This window comes from Drosophila novamexicana, unplaced genomic scaffold, assembly GCF_003285875.2.
Source record: "Drosophila novamexicana strain 15010-1031.04,08,12 unplaced genomic scaffold, DnovRS2.1 tig00000008-arrow-pilon, whole genome shotgun sequence".
Taxonomy (NCBI): domain Eukaryota; kingdom Metazoa; phylum Arthropoda; class Insecta; order Diptera; family Drosophilidae; genus Drosophila; species Drosophila novamexicana.
Window position 1 is genome coordinate 4,239,595 of NW_020824765.1, and position 19,919 is coordinate 4,259,513.

The 19,919-nt window shown below is 45.1% G+C and overlaps 5 protein-coding genes across 5 annotated transcripts; 3 read left to right on the forward strand and 2 right to left on the reverse strand.

Annotated features, from left to right (window-relative positions):
• The first annotated feature begins 32 nt into the window (after nt 1–32).
• Nucleotides 33–405, forward strand: LOC115762056. The gene has a single exon (XM_030704142.1). The coding sequence runs from the start codon at nt 131–133 to the stop codon at nt 266–268; it is 138 nt and encodes a 45-aa protein (XP_030560002.1). The 5' UTR covers nt 33–130; the 3' UTR covers nt 269–405.
• An 894-nt stretch (nt 406–1,299) lies between these two features.
• On the forward strand, nt 1,300–6,176 carry LOC115758471 (dynein intermediate chain 2, ciliary). The gene is made up of 6 exons (XM_030699151.1): nt 1,300–1,527; nt 3,704–4,366; nt 4,428–4,854; nt 4,913–4,990; nt 5,047–5,860; nt 5,923–6,176. The coding sequence occupies exons 1-6, from the start codon at nt 1,489–1,491 to the stop codon at nt 6,104–6,106; spliced, it is 2,205 nt and encodes a 734-aa protein (XP_030555011.1). The 5' UTR covers nt 1,300–1,488; the 3' UTR covers nt 6,107–6,176.
• A 188-nt stretch (nt 6,177–6,364) lies between these two features.
• LOC115758483 (fukutin-related protein) lies at nt 6,365–8,817 on the reverse strand. The gene is made up of 4 exons (XM_030699163.1): nt 8,073–8,817; nt 7,548–8,013; nt 7,376–7,492; nt 6,365–7,309 (listed from the first exon to the last, which is right to left on the reverse strand). The coding sequence occupies exons 1-4, from the start codon at nt 8,354–8,356 to the stop codon at nt 6,452–6,454; spliced, it is 1,725 nt and encodes a 574-aa protein (XP_030555023.1). The 5' UTR covers nt 8,357–8,817; the 3' UTR covers nt 6,365–6,451.
• A 1,165-nt stretch (nt 8,818–9,982) lies between these two features.
• On the reverse strand, nt 9,983–15,977 carry LOC115763131 (atrial natriuretic peptide receptor 1). The gene is made up of 13 exons (XM_030705578.1): nt 15,689–15,977; nt 15,515–15,626; nt 15,082–15,247; nt 14,696–14,773; nt 13,788–14,064; nt 13,157–13,712; nt 12,984–13,099; nt 12,849–12,927; nt 11,429–12,072; nt 11,028–11,358; nt 10,632–10,971; nt 10,310–10,583; nt 9,983–10,251 (listed from the first exon to the last, which is right to left on the reverse strand). Exons 1-13 carry the CDS (start codon nt 15,975–15,977, stop codon nt 10,031–10,033), a joined length of 3,483 nt encoding a protein of 1,160 aa, XP_030561438.1. The 3' UTR covers nt 9,983–10,030.
• A 2,618-nt stretch (nt 15,978–18,595) lies between these two features.
• LOC115771782 (proteasome subunit alpha type-4) lies at nt 18,596–19,771 on the forward strand. Its single transcript, XM_030717645.1, has 3 exons — nt 18,596–18,692; nt 18,834–19,039; nt 19,099–19,771. Exons 1-3 carry the CDS (start codon nt 18,690–18,692, stop codon nt 19,679–19,681), a joined length of 792 nt encoding a protein of 263 aa, XP_030573505.1. The 5' UTR covers nt 18,596–18,689; the 3' UTR covers nt 19,682–19,771.
• Nucleotides 19,772–19,919: the final 148 nt, after the last annotated feature.

A 19,919-nucleotide genomic window follows, 5' to 3' on the forward strand; every position in this document is an offset into this window, starting at 1 on the left:
CTGCGACAGACGTGTTTTGCCCTGTTGCACAATCTCCAAGCCCGTTGTTTAGTGATATTAGTTATTTATTTGTAATCGATTTGTAAACTCACGTTGTCTGATCGAGACTGGCTCACATTTTCCGGTGTTTATGGACGCGTTAACAGCTTTTGGCTTGATTTATTGGCTGATCTGCATGTTCCTCTTTGGACCCATGATGTTCTTCGTCTGCGTTTATCTGCCCGAAGTGCCAGTGCGATATGTGAAGAGCCTGAGACAGCAAACATAGATCTTTTACACCCTACTTAATTGTTTATAAATATACACACCTACTAGCACATAGAATATACAATTTATACTGATATTGATGTACTCGTATAAACAATATAACAAAGCATTCTTTACAATAAAATCATTGATGTGTTATATGCAAAACTCAACTTCTCTTGAATCTTAACTTCAAGGTTAAGCCCAGCTCGTGTCTGCGATCCGGTGAGAGGCTTGCCCGTCCAAAGTTCTCGTTTGTCTGACCCCAGCCATGGCCTTCTATAAGCGAACATTGAACTCTCTCGACACAGCTCGCTGCGTATAAATATATTATATGGGGATTACTTAACGCGTGAATAAGTATAAGAATCCAGGCTCTTCATCTAGTTTCTTTATTTAAAGATTAAGTTGAAATTAAAAACCAAGGCTTATAAACATATATCAAGCCAAGAAGAGCTCAAATAATGGCATGCAGAATGTCTCTAACTACAGGTAAGCTGCTTACAATATTGAAAAAATTAACCATATTTTAGATCGGGCTAGATTCAAATAATTATAAATACCTCCAGGGTAAGCTGGATTTACGTGGCTTGAGCTTTCTTCTAGGTAGATAAGTGCCAATCCACCTTGCTAACATTTTGGCATGTCGATTAACTATATAGGAAACACCCCTTACTTCTTCGATTACCTTTGCAAGGAACGATTATCATTATTGTGTTTCACTCTAGACTGTCAACATGACTTTATAAATAAACTTGGACCCAATGTCAAGCCCCTGTGTGAGTTAAAGAGCTTTTCCTGGCTTTTCACTTAGTCTCGCTCTGCTGAATGAATGTTGACTGTCAAATTAGTCGTACGAGCTGTGTATCCCAAGTAAAGGTTAGAGAATAGGAATAGCTTTACGCAGCCAAATCGATATGCAAATGGCAGCTAATGCCTGGGAGCTGGTAGAGCTGGGAGCATTAGCAAATTTCTATAGTAACTCGAGTAAACAAAGACGTTGACGCTGGCAAAGGAAAAGCAAGCGGCGAATTCCATTGTTCTATTTCACAATTACGTAAAGTTTAGACTGTGAAAAACGAAAAATTTGTTCAGTTAATGTCAGGAAAACATTAGTGCCTCCACATGAGTGTGTATAAGTACAAAGAGAAACACGTTTAGAAGAAACTTTTCGCAAAAAAAACAAAACTATCCACAAGCCACATCAAAGCCGAGTAACCCGGAAACGAATACTGCTCCATCATGCAGGTGGCTAAGCCCAAGGAGGGCAAGCAGAAGAAGGTAAACAATTATTCCAATATTCCAACAAAAAAAAAACAACACTTTGCACAATTCCATACGAGTCCGGGTCCGAGTCCATCCGGTCTCTGTGCATGCGAACACTTTGCGAGCTGTCAACATTGTGATTGGGCTTGGGGCAAATCCTTGTCAGCGTCGCGCATTCCGTCGTCCTTCGTTACCAGGAGTCTATTTTCGTATTTAAAAATTCGCAATTACTTTTTAATAAGTTCGCTGAAACGTAGCGCAGCAAAAGTTATTGGCGCTCTGATGGAACTTTGTCACGAAACATAATTTGCAATTTGGCCCAGGCGCAGGGCGGGTCAGGCCGGGGGGATTGGAGCTGGCAGGTCAGGTGGGCTGTTGGCATGTGCGTGCCGCCAAAAGAGATGGCGCTACCAGCTTTCCAGCACGGTAGATCAGTGCAGAAATGCAACTGTATCCAAGAATTTCTAGCCGAGTACTCCCGCTACGATTGAGTGTCGCTGGCAATCAAAGTCAAGTCAGCTCCCTGCCTCAACGCAATAAAAAGAGTCAATAAATCAGACATTGATACGACTCTAGACTCGACATAAAAATAAATAGCTAAGTGAAAGCGACGCCAAGTCCACCCAACAGTACGTCGGGATCCACTTTAATCGGGCTGTGTGCAATTTGCCTTTTATTTACGCGCCCAGCCGGAAATGTCAACACCCTCTCGGCTCCAATCGCATCCTTGCCCAGGACGATGACGTGCCGTAGACGTCAGCGTGGCAACTTTTGGCTGCGCGTCGAAAGTCGAAAGTTTCGCGAACGTCATCAGCTTCGTTTCCAGTCACCTTTCGCAGGAGCTGGCTGCCTCGAGGTTGGCCCAGGCCAAGTCTCAGTCGTGTTGCGCCCTCCAAAAGGTTCAGGCCTCGCACGTCTCGTGCCTTGATATTTCCTACTAGTGCTCCGACCGTACAGATTGCCGAGATGTGGAAGCTTGCCAACAAGGCCATGGCGGTATTTGAGTATTCAATCGTAGCGATCAGTATCTGTATCTGTATCTGTATCTGTAACCATATATCTATCTGTATCTGAGCAGTTTTGTACTAGACCTTATGCAAGTTGCTTTTATCGCAAGTAGTGCAAATTGTGTGTGTGTGTGTAAATATATATATTTTTTGTGTTTAGTTGTACAGCAACAGCAACAAGCCAAACAAAATGTAAATACAATCTTAGACTACAATTCTGTAAATACAAATCTTATTTTCCAACTATGTATGTAGATCTTCTCATTCAGTCAGTCAGTCAGTCAGTTTGTCAGTATGTCAAATTGTGCGTACTGATCGACAGCTGCATATACTGTATATAAGTGCATAGCATCTTTACGTAGATTACCTGTCTACTTCGCACCTGATCCATTAGTGTTTAGCTTGTACAACTGTACAAGTAACTACTCGTCAAATATGTCAGATACCGGTGCCGCGGGTCTACCGGAAGACCAGGATGAACAGACCATGAAGGAGCAACAGCTACTCGAGGAGGTAACTGCAAATGTCACGCCAGCCAGTCGAGAGCTCGGCTCGCCGAACACAAATGCCCTTTCCAAAATAACTCATGGAATAAATAAAAGTTAAAAATAATATAATTATTGTGATGGACCCTTTTTGAACAAAATGTACCATGTTCAAAGTAAATTAAGTTTTTATGAGAATAACAAATAGTCAAGATTATCAAACGTAATATCTGAGTCCGATCCTCAACCGCAAATATTATAAAGAATCTTATTATCTCCCTCGCACAGCCATAAAATCAATTCTGAATTCCTTATACATAAGCTTTAGATTAATGTTGTTGTAGACTTTTGGAAAGAGTAAATTGGCAAGTATTGAAGTAGCTTCGATTTGAAAACTGAAATATATGCATGCCGTGGGATTTTGATTATATTGTAGATATATCGAACCCACGAATCACGTAGCTTAAAATCGATGCACCCTTAATTCGAACAATTGATGTTAGATTCCTGTAAAGTATCCTATGTCATCGAAGGTAAGTCTTTGACCGGTTTTCCATATGTCCCGCTCCCAGATAAGCTAACCATTATCGCACTTCCAATAATGATGCCCACACACTTCACACTGGACTCTTTGCCGTGCTAACTTCGTTTGATCCATTCATACCTTAACCCATTATTTATTTTATTAAAAAATAATAGATCAGAGGATCCAAGAGCAAGGGAGAAGGTGGCGGCGGCGGAGGCGATGCCGATGACTTTGATGCTTGGATGAAATCGCGCCAATTGATCAAGCCGGATGACCAACTGGATCTGACAGAGGCCGAGCTCGGGGAGGAGGTCACCAAGGTGCTAACGCCCACAAATACAAATGTGCTACGTAATTTGGTTGTGTTCAGTTTCAAGGAAGGCGAATATGTGTCGGCACCCATGCCGGGCAATACTGTGACTTTAATAAGCTTTCCGGGAAATTCGCTGCACGTGGACTCCGAAGAGGCGCGCATCCAGGTTGAGGAATCCGATGAAATCGGTTACCCATTGCCCATGCCGAACTATTCGGTGGTCGAGCAGCGGGAAACTGTAATGGAGGGCGAAGAGGAAGGCGAAGGCGAAGAGGACGAGAAAAGCGATGTGGGTAGCAAACACGGTCATATCGCCGCCGAGGAAGAGGAAGCCGAGGAAGAAGAGGACGAGGAGGGTAAGGCAACAGAGGGCGAAGCCGCCACCGAGACCGAGGCTGCCGGCGAGGACGAGGAGCAGGGCGGAGTACAGCAAGCAGTTTCTGCTCCAGGCAAAAAGCGTAAACTGATCAATCAATTCAACTATTGTGAACGAGCTACTCTAACCTATGTCAATCCCAAGCGTGTAAGTAGAACCATAATAACCATCGAATCATTTCTAAATACAATCCGTAACGTGTTTCTAGAATGTGGACACCCAAACCATTCCGCCGCCTCGTTCCCAGTTCGGCGCCAACGTGCTGCAGTGGGTCATCTATGACACCTATATGGAGGACTTCGAGGAGCAGCAGAGAACGGGCCACATCCATGGCGATAACAGAAGACGCTCGACCAAAAAGAGCTTCAAAAAGAAAACCGCCTTGGCGGAGCAGCTCAACCGCAAGTATGTCAGATGCTGGCAGATTCTGGAGCGTATGATAAACCAGAATATATACGACGATATTGGCAACGACTACCGCTATTGGGAGGATCCGGCCGATGAGTATCGCGAAGGAGAGGGCAACCTGCTGCCACTTTGGAAGTTCCAATACGAAAAGACCAAGAAAATGAACGTTACCGATATTACGTTTAATCCGTGCTACTACGATCTATTCGCCGTGTGCTTTGGTTCACGTAAGTAAACCCGCTGTTGTTGGGAATTCCCCACCTGCTGATATTCGATTCCTTGCAGATGATTTCCTAAAACAGCCCAATGAGGGCTATCTGTGCCTGTTCACCGTGAAGAACCCCTCGTACCCGGACTACATAAGTGAGTTTGATAGGGCTCCACGTCAGACCTCAGCCCTAAATGTTTTTCTACTCTAGTTCAAACGGATTGCGGCGTCATGTGCTGTGATATCCATCCACACTATCCGTTCCTTGTGGTCGTCGGTCTGTACGATGGCAATGTGGCCGTCTATGATCTGCGCGATGGCTGCAAGGAGCCCATGTACATCTCTAGGGGAGTTAAATGTAAGCACGCCGAATGCGTTTGGCAGATCAAATGGGGACCCGATATGGTCGACGGCGAGATCAACTTCTACTCTGTGTCCTCCGACGGCTGCGTCTTCAGTTGGATTCTCATGCAGAACAAGCTGTGGGTAACCACCATAATTACCCTCTATCTAGAGAACGGCATTGCGGATGGGCCGGATGGCACCAAAGTCACACTCAAAAGTGGCGGCTCCTGTGTCCAGTTCCATCCCTCAGATACATCCGTCTTTCTTGTCGGCACCGAATGCGGTCTGATCTACAAGTGCAGCACTGCGTTTAGCTCCAAGTATCTGATGACCTACTATGCACACAATATGTCCGTCTATCGCATCGACTACAATCGCTTTGATTCGAATATATTTGTGTCCTGTAGCGGAGATTGGCGTGTCAAGGTCTGGGAGGACATGCGAGCCGATCCGCTTTTCATATTTGACCTCGGCTCCGCCGTAGGCGATGTCAAGTGGGCGCCCTACTCGAGCACCGTATTCGCAGCGGTCACCACCGAGGGCAAGGTGCATGTGTTCGACCTGAATGTGAACAAATACAAGCCCATATGCGTGCAGGCTGTGGTGCCCAAGCGCAAAAATAAGCTGACCCGGCTGGCCTTCAATGAGAAGCTGCCCTTCATTGTGGTGGGCGATGAGAAGTGAGTATCACGGGAATATTTGTATGCTCCACACGGGATAAATGCAAGCTTATCTTTTCCAGGGGAGTTACCACCTCCTTAAAACTGTCGCCCAACCTTCGCGTCATGGTCAAGCCACCGAAGAAGCAGCTCTATCTCGACCAGCTGACGCTGCAGAACGCAAAGCTGGAGAAGCTATTGTCCTTGGTAAGGGAGTTGCCGGAGGGCTCACCGGTGCCGGATGCAGCTACCACTGTGCGGACTTAGAAGCCAGCTATTACGATAATAATGTATTATATTTTGATAAGTTGCCGTATTAAATAAGTACGAATAGTACACGAGATCTTTATTGAATGGACTGTAGACGAGTAGGTCCGAGAACCTTGGCTTGAGGAATAATCGCTTACTAATGTAGCTATATCTATAGACAGATGCGAGCTAGCTATCAACATAAATATGGCGAGCACAGAAAGGAACACATAACCTTAATCTTACAAATAGAGCTTAGCACAACGATCATATAGTACATACAACTTTTCCTTAACGATCTTTAAATGGAAACTTATGCTAAGAGCTAAACACAATTGATGCTAAGGTGGTGCTAAGTATCATCTAATCTTCGGCGGCATCATCCGAGCTGACCTTGATGTTTTTGCCTTCGAGGAACTCCAACACATTGTTGGGGCACATGACACTCTTGCCCAGAAACAACACGGTCGACATGGGATGCAAGTAGTCGGAAGCGAAGGTGGATGCTTTCCAGCCGAAGAAGCCGCTGGCCCGGACCTCGTTGCCGCTAATCTCGTAGGGTAACAGATTGACGCCCACCTGATTAACCTTGGAGAACTGCACACGGAAGTAGTGGCCATCGGTTGCCTTTATCCAGTAGAAGCCCTCGCCGTCCACGTGGGGCTTGCTCTGCGACTTCTTCATGGCGTTCGACCGCTCCAGGTCCTGCACATTGAAGCTGATGTCAATGTCGTAGGCATCCGGCGAGAGCTGATTGGTCTCGATGGCGCTTTTCAGAGCATAGTTGTCCAGCCAGTAGCGTATGCCCACGTTCTCGAACTCCTCGAGCACATGGTTGAAGGTGGTCTTCAGCTTGTCCAGGCAGCACGGGGGCGTGTGCTTGCCCAGATAGTGGTAGAAGGGACGATTGTTGTAGACGGTGCCGATGCACGACTTGGTCGTTCTCTCGCAGCCAAACAGATCAATGTCCGTAACAAGCGGCAGCGAGAAGTTGGACGACGAGAACTGTGCATCCAGCACGGGGCTGTGCGGCTGCCAGTTGCCTTCACGTGCTGTGGACTTGCCGCCGACTCGATGGGTTCGTCGCACCAGGCGCTTGATCTGCAGCTTCTTATACATCTCACGGAACTGCCGGCGACGCAGATCCATGCGTCGCTGCTTCGTGTGGAAGGAGGCAAAAAGCCGACGCCCCTCCAGAAAGGATTGAGGAAATACGGTCGTCTATGCGAATGGAATACTTCGATATAAAAGCGAGCTCAGGGTAAGTACTATAAGACTTTATGTTACCGTTAGGTTGGCAATCTTGGCCTGCACGTAGAGCATCTCCGGGAAGGGCAAAGCGAATGGCTCCGGCATAGAACCAAGTGTTGCCACGTCAATGAGAATCGCATGCTTCTGCAGGAACTGGAAAGCAGAGTACATTTTATGTCTATATCATATGGACTTCATCTTCATTTACCAGGTCGCAATGCGTACTATCATTGCGTGCATCCAATTCCATAGTCCAATTGGGCAGGTCCAGGTTCAGCTTGGCGCAACTGCTGAAGGATTTCTGGTTGCCCGCGAACGGCACGAGTACCAGACGACGCACAGTCTCCTCCGGCGCGACGGTCACCCGCTGCTGCGCTTTGCTAGGCTCCCGCGAGCCGGACTTCGTGTTCATCTCGCGCAGAATCTTCTGCAACAGATTCTTGCTGCTCAGGCGCACGCTGTCCGGCATAAGGAGCGCATATTTGGTGTGTATTGCGGCGAGTGGGTTCAGTTGCTCGCGAGTCCGGCGCACATCGAAGGCCAGACTCATAAAGTGAACCGTCTGCTCCTCGCCGCTGGTCAGGTTCCGTTCAAAGCTAACCGGCGGGTAAGCATAATCGGCGGCGCCCTCCTGCAGCACCAGGATGGGTATATTGGGCACAACCTCCAGTATGCTAGGGACACAACGAGTGAATCAATCCCAGTTGTAAGCACGTGCACGTAGTAAACTCACCTTTCGATGCTGGGCCGCAGATCCTGTTCGAAGTTGTAGTGGCCATAGAATACGATTGTTATGGACTTGCGTATATGTTTGTTGGCGTTGCGCGCCTTGTCCTTTGGCGAGAGCTTCGCGCGCATGCCATCGCTCTTTGGCCTCGCCTCGCCGGCCTCGCCCGATAGCGCGCTGCTGATGCGCCGCCAGAGCAGCGTGTTCCAGGTGTAATAGAAGAACACCAGGTTGGCGATAATAAAGCCAAACAGCAGCAATTTGACCAGGCGAAGTCTGAATATCTTCATGATGCTGAGCCTGCTCGGGGAAGCGTGTGCTCAATGGCTGCTAAACAGATTATCCTTGCGGGTGCGAATGCAACTATGAACTCTACGGATGACACTTCCACTGGCCGTGTATCCCATCAATGATGCGGCAGCCGGCTCGAGTTCACATTAGCATGTGTTCGTTTGCAGTGCAAACACATTTTATTTAATAATTTGTCACTTTTGTTTTTGTTCAGTTTCCTTTTCAGTCAGCTTTCCGAGAATACTTTTCGCCCCGAAAGCTTTTCACAATCCCAACAGCTGATTGTTTCCAGCAAGGAGCAGCTGGTTTGGCAACGAGCTAAAATGTCGCCAAGCACATCCTGCGAAAGCTTCCGATGAGCTTTGTGCCGAGAAACGGACGAGTCGAAACATACCCTTAACGCGGGTACTCGCTCACAAATTGGAAGGAAATTTAAAAAAAACACCAATGCAAGATATATTTTCTAGAGAGTTATTATAATTTGATAAGGACTATGTAACACATAGCAGGAGGCATTTTCCACCTTGTATTCCTTATGTTTAAGCCTTGTCAATGATAACTTTTTAAATTTACCCTACCTGTCCTGTTATAGCCGATATTGATGGCGGGCTTAACTAATAAAACATATAATAAACAAATTTAGCAGACTGTAAAAAATACACTTGATGAATACCAACAGACGAGTCAATATATGGTCCATGTCTGCTTTTATGGATATTCGTCGGTCAGAAAGCTATCGTTAGCAGCCTTGCCTAGGCTAGACCCCACACCCAACCGGATCAAAACACGATATCCTACAGCTTTCATTTGAACAACTTTCTTGTCTTGCAAAATATCGGCACATATTAGTTTCACTATGTTTCTCAAACATGAGCAAAAACCTAACAGTATCCATACAATAATTCAAAATAAATGTGCAAATATTTATTCGTTGATTACAACAAATATATTTTATTTTGATTATATTAAATCTTGTTTGAAGTTGCGAAGCACATACACTACATTTTATGCCGCACATAATTATTTGGCATTTAACAACAACATTTGCTATAATAATTTATTTATACATGTAGACAAACATAACATTTATTAGGGAAATTCAAGCATCGAATATATAGTCCCAGATCTTGGGGTAAAGCTATCTTCATCGGATTACACAAATCTGTATTATCAATTATAAAAATGCAATCTTTTGTTTTTGGCACTACGAAATTTTTTAACTGACAATTACATCCATCAATTTTGTGGTATACAATTTCTTGAGAGCTTGCGCTTAGCTTTCATATTAATATCACACAATATTTCGAATACTATTCTCTGTCAGGTAACATTTAGTTTTTTTACTATTTTTTGGTTCAGTAAAGAATTTTATTTTGGCTGTAGCCGACCGCGCAATACTCTACTCAGTTGAAGCTCAGGCTCTATTTCCATTTGTATAGATTTTTCCGCATGGTTGAAAAAAGCCTTCCACGAATTGTTTAAAAAAGTCGACCGTTAACTCACAGGTACTAACATAATCTCTTTTACGTTACGAGCAGGGTATAAACAATTGAACAACAATTATTTTTTAAAGCAATTAAGTATTTTTGCGCCAAATGGTTAACTTTCTTTTTAGATTAATTGCCGGCTAGATTTGTACTTGAGATGTTGGGTAATGGATACTCTGCGTTGGCTCACTTTCCCATGCCGGCGAAGAGCAGGGGAAAAGGCACCTCGTCAGTGTTTAGGAGCGGCGGAGTGGGAGCACGCGCCTCAGCCTCGGTGGTGCTATTTAGCCAGTAGGTGGTAACGGTGCCTTTGCCCTTGAGCTCCACATCGCCCCTGTGCTCCAGCTCGAATGTGCCAAACTTGTCCAGGATGGCCTTGGTGGCCGACGAAACATGAATCTTTCCAGCTGCAAATTGAACGATATTAGAATATGAAAAGCCTTTAAAAGGTCGATGGCCACATACGCATGCCCGTGGTCTCCAAACGTGAGGCAGTGTTCACGGTGTCGCCAAAGAGACAGTAATGAGGCATCTTCTTGCCCACGACGCCGGCACAGACGGAGCCCGAGTGCATGCCGATGCGAATCTGGATCTTGTAGTCGGGCTTGTGCCTGAGGTTGAACGAGCAGACAGCCTGGAGTATGTCCAGGGCCATCAGGGCAATTTCCCGGGCATGCTTGTCGCCATTCGGCTCCGGCAGACCAGAGACCACCAGGTATGCATCGCCAATTGTTTCCACCTGTAGAGCGACAAATCAGGTTTGTAATCTATCGGGTTGTGAACTTACCTTGTACACATCGTAGAAGCCGATGATGCGATCGAATGTACTGTACAGATCATTGAGGAAGTTCACCACGTCCATGGGTGTGCTGCGCGCGCAGAGCTCGGTGAAGCCCACAATGTCGCTAAAGTAGATGGTCACGCTGCTGAACTCCTCGGGCTCCACGAGATCGCCGGCCATCAGTTGCTGGGCGACGGGGCGTGGCAGGATTTGATACAATAGCTCCTCGGTGCGTTGTTTCTCCAAGCTCAGCTGCCTGGTTTTCTCCTCGACGAGGCTCTCCAAGTTGTTGGCATAGTGCTCCATGCGATTCAGCAGATCGTCCATAAGATTCTCGCAAAATCCTCTGACAAACCCAAGTGCATATGAGAATTAATGGAAAATCTGAGACTCTCTACTCACTTCATGATCGTGCGTATGTTGCTCCTGATCGTCGAGAATGCGGGACGCTCCTCCTGATTGTCGGCCCAGCACTTCTCCATGAGTACCAGCAGATCCGGCGGGCACTCTCGCTCGCGAATCAGAGGCCGGAAGGGTGGATACTCGCACTGGCGCACCTTGTGCAAAATCGTGTGCACGTCCATGCCCTGTTGCCGTGCCTCCTGGTAGGGCCCACCGCGGTTGACAATCTCCTCGAGAATAATGCCAAAGGAATAAACGTCGCCGCGCTGCGTTGCCGGGCAGCCGGGTATCGATGTCATCGGCAACAGCTCCGGCGCAATCCACAGCAACTCTGGAAAATCAACTTGGTTAGCAACAACAGCAAATGCCAACACATGTATTCCAAGACGCCACTTTCTTACTGGTATAGTAGTTCTGGTCGCGCACAAAGTCGGAGGGCGTGGTCAGCGTGCTCAGGCCAAAGTCGGAAATCTTCAGCACGAAGCGTCCGTCGATCAGGCAATTGCACGAGCGCAGCTTGCCGTGCGCGACGACATCGCAGTTGTGCAGATAGCTCATGCCCTTGACAATGTCGTGTATGAGGGACATGCGGAAGTTCCAGTCCAGCTCGATGGCCTCGTTCTCCAGCACATCCTTGAGACTGCCGCGCGAGCAGTATTCCGTCAGGATGAGCACAGTCGGTCGCGGCAAATCGATGCAGGCGCCCACGAACCTTACCGTATTCTCATGGCTCACGTCGCGCGCCTGCTTGATCTCCCACAGCAGCGTCGAGGTCACCTCCACCTTCTTCACGTTCACCTTCTTGATAGCCACCCGCTCGCCCTTGAACTGCCCAATTGTCGTGTACACCTGCGGCGGCAACGAGGCGAAGCTGGCAATCGAAGCTCGTCCAGAATGTATGCCGAACTGTTGCAGCGAAATGTTCTCCACGTCCAGGCGCTGCAGTCCACCCTTGGAGCCGAACATGCCGCCCATTTCTATCAGCACATCTTCGGGTCGCACGCGCCAAGACATATTGTGCAGCTCCTTGCTGAGCTTCATTTGCCTGGAGACAGAGGCGCGACTGAACATTAGTAGGTTCATTTATGGCTAGTATAGTACAAGCAACTAAATCCCTTTATTATTTATTGAGTAGATAAAGTTGTCCACATAGTTATACTGAATACCTGTCTTCAACAAAACTACATAAGGAGAGATCCTTGAATTGTCGCAAGTATCTTTATAGAGATACTTTGGATTAGATGCTTTGCTAAATAGGCCGAAGGATAATATTGGATCATAGAGATCTACCTTATAACCCAAATCCATTGAAAATGTCTAAAATTTTAGCGTGGTTCTGGCCATGTAAAGAAGAAAGAAAGAAGAATCTTCATTTCCAAGAAACTTCATTCTTGGTCTGGACAACGATAGAGTCAAACTCGAAACTCGAAAATAATCAGAGCTAAAGATTTGAAATATGAAATACATATGTTCTAGTATATAATACGCAGAATAAGTCCATTTTTTAATTTCTTCCTTCCTTTCCAAAATTGAATAAAATGATAAGAACAGGATACACCAAACTTCGTATGTAGGTATATGGTATAGTATAGTACTGAATATTGCGCTATTATTTCATTATAATCGGACTATAAGCACCGAAGCTTTTCGAGAATTCAATTCCCAGTACAGAATCAAGCAGGAGCTGCTCTTACTTGCTTCTTAAATTTATGCCTCCAAGAGTTCATTAAAGTCTCGAAAACATGTATTACATCTGCAAGAATATTTAATCTTCGGCTGATCTTTGATCTTACGTGTTCTTCCTTGTCTGTCTTTACTTACCTTTGCAGCAGACAGATGACCAAAAACACAAGTGCCAAAAACAACGCCAGTCCGAATACGGAATACATGATTGTGGTTTCTGGAAGGGGATCAAAATTGAATCAAGTGAAGTCAGAGAATGGATTATGAGCTAACCGTTTCCGTGACAGTCGGGTGAGTTGCCCAGAAAACCGCAGGGTGGAATATCCGGTGGAGGTTCCTCCCGGCCACCGGGCCAATGGATCTTCTTGCCATGCGCAGCCGCATATTTCCTGGAATAAAACGCAGTTAAAGAAAGCCTTCGGCAAACAGGCCAAGGATACACACACCTGTGCAGGCCGTAATAATGTGCCACCACTGAGAATTTGCCATTGATGGGATCCAGATCAAGTATAGAGTAGTCGGCATCGCGGTCCCCGTTATCGTCTATGCGAACGTGTCCCGTAATCCCGTGAAATGTGCGATTCCACATGCGGCGCGTGATATTGACACCGTCTCGAATGTCCCCGCCCTCGGTCAGCGTTTCATTCAGGGCCATGCCCAGCAAGTAGACCCCATCGTAGAAAGCCCCGATGAAGAAGTTAACCTCCTCGCCCTCGCCAAAAGTGTAGTTATACTCGGAGAGGGCATTCTCGCGCACATTGTCCGCAAAGTCCTGGAAGGTGGGGCTGGTCGGTTGCAGCAGTGAGACGCGCAGCAGAGCCTCGTACGCTTTGCGGGCACGCATATCGTTCTCGTCGCCCAGCTCCCAGTCCTTATCGCCCCAGTAGGCGCTCTGGAATATCTCCACATCGAGGAACACCCACTCGCCGTTCGTCATGCCCAGACTGTGCGCGGCCAGCATAAACTTGCGCACGAGAACACCGCGCACAGACAGGATGACCACTAGGATCGGAGCACAGAGACACATGTGTCCAATTTTTAACATTCAAATCTGTCAGATTGAGTTGTGAGCCTTACCCCGCGCATACATGCTCGCGTCCCTGAGATAGTTCTCGTATATCTCCTCCTCGTTGCCGTTCAGCTCGCGCACGAAACTCAACAGTCCCTCCTGACGCAGTCCGTACTCCAGATTCTTGCCAACCGTCAACGAGAATAGTTCCGAACGATCCACCAAGAGCGCCACATGCTTCCAGTTGAACTGACGAAAGACGCTGGCGAAGACCAGCTTGAGGCGACACTGGCAATAGGACATTCGCGTCAGCGTCGGATACTTCGACTTGTCCTTGAACATGCCCTGTAACAAAAGTCTCGTTGCAGCCACACAGTACTACGAAAAAGTATCTGAACCTCTTGCAGATGAATGTTAAGTCTATCACAACAACTTGAAAGAAAGACTTATTAGAAGCGTTAACAATCAAATTTTAAATCTTCCCTTATTTTAGTCTACTTTTTATATATAAGAGTTTGTCCTGACTGACTAAACGACTGACTGACCCAATTCGACATCCAAGTACGGAAAAATGAGGGTCAAAGCTTGTATGAAATACATCATACATCATACACAAGGGTTGCCTGCGCGTCGGACTAGCAAGCGAGAAGATGCAAGTTCAAATCTCCTATTTTCGCAAGTAGCGCGAATTGAACCAAACAATTTCGGTACAATTGGATTGTCATTTAAGTCCGGCGATCACGAGTTATTATATATGGATATATAATATATATTTTATATTATTATTAGATGTTATATATGGAACATATTCCTGGAAAAGTATTTCTCCTGCGCTATCATACTTAAGCTCGGAATATTTCATTGGGATGGGCCTATAAAAACCAAAGTTAAAGGGTTCAGGGTATCTGCTCGTCGAGCATATCTTATTTAATTGTTTTTATTTTTTTGTAATTAAACTTTGGGATGATTCACTTACCGTACTCTCGTTTTTCCACTTGTGTATTCTGCCCAGAATGCCGGAGGTTACGGTCAGTTCGCCCTCGGATGAGGGCGGCTTTGTGGAAGAAAGAAAATGGAAATGCGTTTATTGAATCTGTGCCACGTCTAAACATTGTCCAAGCAACTAGTTTGTACAATGATTCAGTTCCAATTGGCTTTCGTGGAATTGCTTAAAAATCCCGTTTAATTGTTAATGCCAGGCAAGGTGTGGGGGGTGGAATGTGACTGCCTGGAGCTGTGTGGTGCGAGGGATTAGTTGGCTATTATGCACCAAGCCGAGCATATAATTGAAAGCCACTTGCTGTGCCGCGGCAGACATGGCGGATACGCGTTGAGAAGGGCACGGACAGATGTCTCACTCACCTGATCACCCATTCCCGTTATAATGGGGGTGTTCCAGTAAGCGGCCAAACGGGCAACCGGCTCCAGAGCGAAAGCGCACGCGGGTCCTATGAACGCGATGACATCGTCCTTGAAATGCATATCCGCCGCCAATCCCGGCGCCCGGGCGCCCGAGCACGACGGGTAACTGGAATGGGTGGGCGGCACAGGAGGATTAAGGCATAGACAAATAATTTGTGCAAAACATTCTCGAAATGCATTGCATGGAAAGCCGAAGGGGCATGGAAATGGGAATGGGATGTGGTGGATCAGGCCCGGAGAGCTCAAGAGTGCGGCCATGAAATTCGAGTAATTAACTGACTCGTGCAACACGCAACAAATGCGATAGTCTTGGCCGGGCAGAACTTAAACTTAGGAGGCAATTGGGAAACAAGTTGGGCAAATCAGGACATACCTGGCCTTCTTCTTGACCAGCCGGATGTTGTGCGGGCTGAGGAAGCGCTTGTTAATCTGATCCAGGGCCAAGTCCACAGCCGGGCCGCAGCGTTCCAGGTCAAAAGGTGAATCTAAGGCAGGTTACATGAGTTTGACTTTATGCTGCTGCCCCCAGCCCGCCCAGTCCACTTACCCAAATGGGAGGCCATTAGAACGCCAACATTGTAGACACGCATCTTGCTGATGTCACTCTCGTTGAATGCCCCAGTCTGATTTTTGGACTCTCTTATACGCTCGAACACATTGATGTCGATGCTTTCATTCAAGTGGCCATTGAAGTTACCATTGCTGGATCTTGCCAGGTGCGTAATGCCATCAACAGCACGTTCCCTGCCCTCCCGAGACTCGACCTGATGCAATCCAATCCCAAATGCGGGCATCAGCAAGCCCAGAGACGTAATTAGGTTGGCAATAAGCAGCATATTCTATATTTCCCGACACTGAAAATAAGAAAAAAGCCTAAAATTCAACTTTGACCCCCCATCCCTATCAAAGAAACGCCTCTGCAAATAAGTTCAAGACCATTTTCCGTCAATTTTCCACAATTGCGGGTGAAATTCCCCCAAAAAAAAATCCCTGCTAGCGTGCACTTAAATCCCATAAGGTAAAATCCACAAAATAAAGCTTTCCATCTCATATGGCTTGTGCCGTGCTTTGATCATCAATCAGTCAATCAATTAGTCAATCAGTCAATCACTCAGCACGAACAGTTTTATGTGCAGAGATAGGATCCTTTCCCATATAATAAAGCCCCATCAAGCTGAAGAGCTTCAATTTTGGACTAGTCGTATATCCGCGCTTATGACAACTTTAAGAATTACAGAATTGATTGAACGAAACAATATCAAAATTATTCTAAATTTAAAGCATTTCATATTTATCCACTAATTTACTTTCTTTCGCGCTGGCAACATAGAAATGGGAAATTAATTCAAATCACACTTACAAAAGATAATGAGGCGCAAATAATTATTGTGAGTTGTTGCCTTTAAATGTTGCCAAAAGTTTTGAGACTTTAACAAAGTATTCTAAAACGGGTTAGCTTTAATTTTAATTTAGCTTTCACTTTAAATTCAATATTGGAAAAAAACCACTAACAAATATTTAAATTTTGTTGAATACAAGAGTTAGATTTGTTCCGAGATATACTTTGGCCGAACTTAGGAAGTCGCGTCTATCGAATGAGCCAGATGCAAAGCCTGGACCTTTTATATAGGCAGGACGCTGCTCGGCAAACAGGACGCCTCCAACCCGGACGCGAAGTGGATGGCATCGGGCACGAGCGACCCAGCCAATGGCAGGCATTCGCCTGTGGGTGAGATGGCGCCTCGTGGAGCCGAATCCGGAGCCGGCATCGTGTCAATTGAATTGCGAATGTCTAAGGTTAGGCGAGCAATGTCAGCGGCAATGTCAGCGGCACAGACTCTGGGGCAACTTTGGGGCTGCTGCTGCTGCTGCAAAAAAATAAAAATAAGGACATAATTGTTTTCCTTACACTGCGTCTGCTTTCACTTGTTGCCTTCCGAGCGTGCTCCATTTGAATTTAAAGTGTTTGCCAGCCAGAGGAGCAACAGTCTAATAAAACCGTGTCGCGTGCCGCCAACAATTAATGCGTCTCTGCGTCTCTTGCTACGGGGTGTGGGTAGGATTTGGCCCATGCCATTCGCCAGCGAGCTATAATCGTGTCTGCTTGAGCTGAGTTTATGGCCCAGTGCATGTTGAATTCCCGCCTAGTCTGCCTGGCATTGTTGTCTCTTGCTTTACTGTCGATACTTAATCATAAATTAATCATAAACATGCGCATAATATAATATATATACTTTACTAAAATATATTTAGAATATATATGGAAGCAACATATTAGGATATTACCTGAACAGGAATATTGTTGTAAGTTAAGTTAAATTGTATATAAAGAATGTATTAAAAACAAGTTAGCCTTACCCTTAAAGTCCAGAATTTATGTTATTTTCTGTGCTTCCTTCTTGAAGGATCCTCCTTTAAAATTGAGTTTCTTACAGTTATAGGCAGATTGGAGGGTAGTATCCAAAAAGCTATATAGTTTCGATTTGTTAATACTATACGAAAATCTACAAACTGCTAGGTACTGTGCAGATTTGCCAGGAGAACTGTGAAGCTTGTGATTGTTAATTTTTCTAAAACTATCTAAAAAATCGAAGCATTTTTCGAAAATGGATGATTATTTCTGTAGAAAAATCTCTACCATATCCTAACACAGTGCATTTTATCCTAATCTTGGCAAATAAACTTCAGCTTTTTATTGATCATATTCAGTATAATGCTTCCAGTGTAAAGCATGTGATAAGATTTTAATTAACATGACTTTTATGATTGTGCTATGCATTAAAATCGTAAATTTCACAGTTGCACATTTCATATTTTCTATGTTCATTTATTTTTGATATTCAAGAGTTTATAAACGTCAATTATCTACACGCTTGCAATGCATTTGAATCTTTTCGTTGTTTTTTTACGTGTTACCAGCTTACAGGACGAAATTAATTTGTGATTCCTTCTAGTATTTAATATAAATATACAATAAGTATCGATGCTAAGACCCATTTTTTTTTATCGTTTAATAGGATGTAAAAATAGCAAATAGCTAAAAAAATAAGTAGGGTTAATAAATTTCACCATTACAAAACATTATTTGCAATATGTTTTAGAAAAAATGTCTGCCGCTTGTATAAAGTAGCAACATCATAATTTTAAATTTCAAAATGAGCAGTTGCTTAAACGTGCATCAATCAGTGGAAACACTGGACATATCGTTGGTTTCTTGGAAATCGATAGTTTGCATTATTATCGATGTATTGATTAAGTCGATTAAAAATAATGTTTTTAATATTAAAACAAACACTCCATATTTTAAGTATTAGCCACAATGAAATTTTAATTAAAAAGCTTCTTTATTCTATAGCTTCTACACATTCGGTCCAAATCCTAATATAGAAAACTATCGATATATTTGTTCCCTTATTGAATACCAAACTAAAGTAAGGCGACAACTCTGTTCGGCGATGACAAGTATAATTTGGCAGAAACAATACTCGACGCCGCATATTTGCTTAATTTCATACAAAAAATTGTCTATACTTTCAAATTAATATAAAATGGTAAGTACATTTTATGCACCATCCACAATTAAGCTAATCTGATGTAAGCATAGAGTTTAACAGACACAAGCTCGTCGGCTTGCACATGCATGTGCAATTTGCCTAATCACCTTTATAATTCTTTTTCGCCGACTTTTCCAGGCGCGTCGCTATGATTCCCGCACAACTATCTTTTCGCCCGAGGGTCGCCTCTACCAAGTGGAGTACGCCATGGAGGCCATATCCCATGCCGGCACATGCCTGGGCATTCTGGCAGAGGACGGTATTGTGCTTGCAGCCGAATGCCGCAGCACAAACAAGTTGCTAGACAACGCTATTCCATCCGAAAAGATTTACCGGCTGAATGAGTAAGCTACAAAAATGTACACCAATGAATTAAATAGTAAATTCAAAATGTAATTTTTAGAAATATGGTCTGCTCCGTGGCGGGCATTACGTCCGATGCAAATGTGTTGACCTCCGAGCTGCGTTTGATCGCCCAGCGCTATCAGTTCAGCTATGGCGAGGTGATTCCATGCGAGCAGCTCGTCTCCCACTTGTGCGACATCAAGCAGGCGTACACTCAATACGGCGGCAAGCGCCCCTTCGGCGTGTCGTTGCTCTACATGGGCTGGGATAGCAAGTATGGCTATCAGCTATATCAGTCCGATCCCAGTGGCAATTATGGAGGCTGGAAGGCCACTTGCATTGGCAACAACTTTGGTGCCGCGATTTCTATGCTAAAGCAGGAGCTGGCCGACAAGGACAACATTAAGTTGGATGAGGCCAAGGATTTGGCCATCAAGGTTCTGAGCAAGACTTTGGACACAACAAAGCTGACCACAGAGAAGGTCGAAATGGCCACTTTGCAGCGCATTAACAACACAACGGTGTACAGCGTTCTGGAAAAGCCCGATGTGGAGAAGTTAATTGAGAAATACAACAAGTTGGAGGCTGAAGCAGAAGCCGCTAAGAAAGAGAAGCAAGCTCAGCAACAGTCGAAATCCTAAGCAGTCTGTGTTGCATGAGATGGTACATGAATAACTTGTAATTAGAATGGAAAAAGTTAATTTTGTATATGAAATAAAATTTCAAAATTATGGGTTTAGGAAATGAAATTGATTGGCGATAGCGATGACGATAAGTATGCGATGTGGCAACTCTGACAATTCAAGCGAGTTGGCAGTCATCGTCAGAAATTGCCTAAAAATGACCTGTTTTTTCGTATGCACTAAAAAAATACCGTAC

What these genes read in the sequence shown, in the direction of transcription:
- LOC115762056 (XM_030704142.1), top strand. Translation starts at nt 131, where the DNA reads ATGGACGCGTTAACAGCTTTTGGCTTGATTTATTGGCTGATCTGCATG.
- LOC115758471 (XM_030699151.1), top strand. Translation starts at nt 1,489, where the DNA reads ATGCAGGTGGCTAAGCCCAAGGAGGGCAAGCAGAAGAAG. An exon ending in AGGAGGGCAAGCAGAAGAAG is followed by an intron (nt 1,528 to 3,703) that starts GTAAACAATTAT and finishes AAAAAATAATAG; the next exon opens with ATCAGAGGATCCAAGAGCAA. An exon ending in CTCGTACCCGGACTACATAA is followed by an intron (nt 4,991 to 5,046) that starts GTGAGTTTGATA and finishes TTTCTACTCTAG; the next exon opens with TTCAAACGGATTGCGGCGTC.
- LOC115758483 (XM_030699163.1), bottom strand. Translation starts at nt 8,356, where the DNA reads ATGAAGATATTCAGACTTCGCCTGGTCAAATTGCTGCTGTTTGGCTTT. An exon ending in CTGCGGCCCAGCATCGAAAG is followed by an intron (nt 8,014 to 8,072) that starts GTGAGTTTACTA and finishes TTGTGTCCCTAG; the next exon opens with CATACTGGAGGTTGTGCCCA. An exon ending in ATAGTACGCATTGCGACCTG is followed by an intron (nt 7,493 to 7,547) that starts GTAAATGAAGAT and finishes TCTGCTTTCCAG; the next exon opens with TTCCTGCAGAAGCATGCGAT.
- LOC115763131 (XM_030705578.1), bottom strand. Translation starts at nt 15,977, where the DNA reads ATGCTGCTTATTGCCAACCTAATTACGTCTCTGGGCTTGCTGATGCCC. An exon ending in CGCGAGCATGTATGCGCGGG is followed by an intron (nt 13,713 to 13,787) that starts GTAAGGCTCACA and finishes CTCCGATCCTAG; the next exon opens with TGGTCATCCTGTCTGTGCGC. An exon ending in TTTGGAGACCACGGGCATGC is followed by an intron (nt 10,252 to 10,309) that starts GTATGTGGCCAT and finishes TTCAATTTGCAG; the next exon opens with CTGGAAAGATTCATGTTTCG.
- LOC115771782 (XM_030717645.1), top strand. An exon ending in AAGATTTACCGGCTGAATGA is followed by an intron (nt 19,040 to 19,098) that starts GTAAGCTACAAA and finishes TGTAATTTTTAG; the next exon opens with AAATATGGTCTGCTCCGTGG.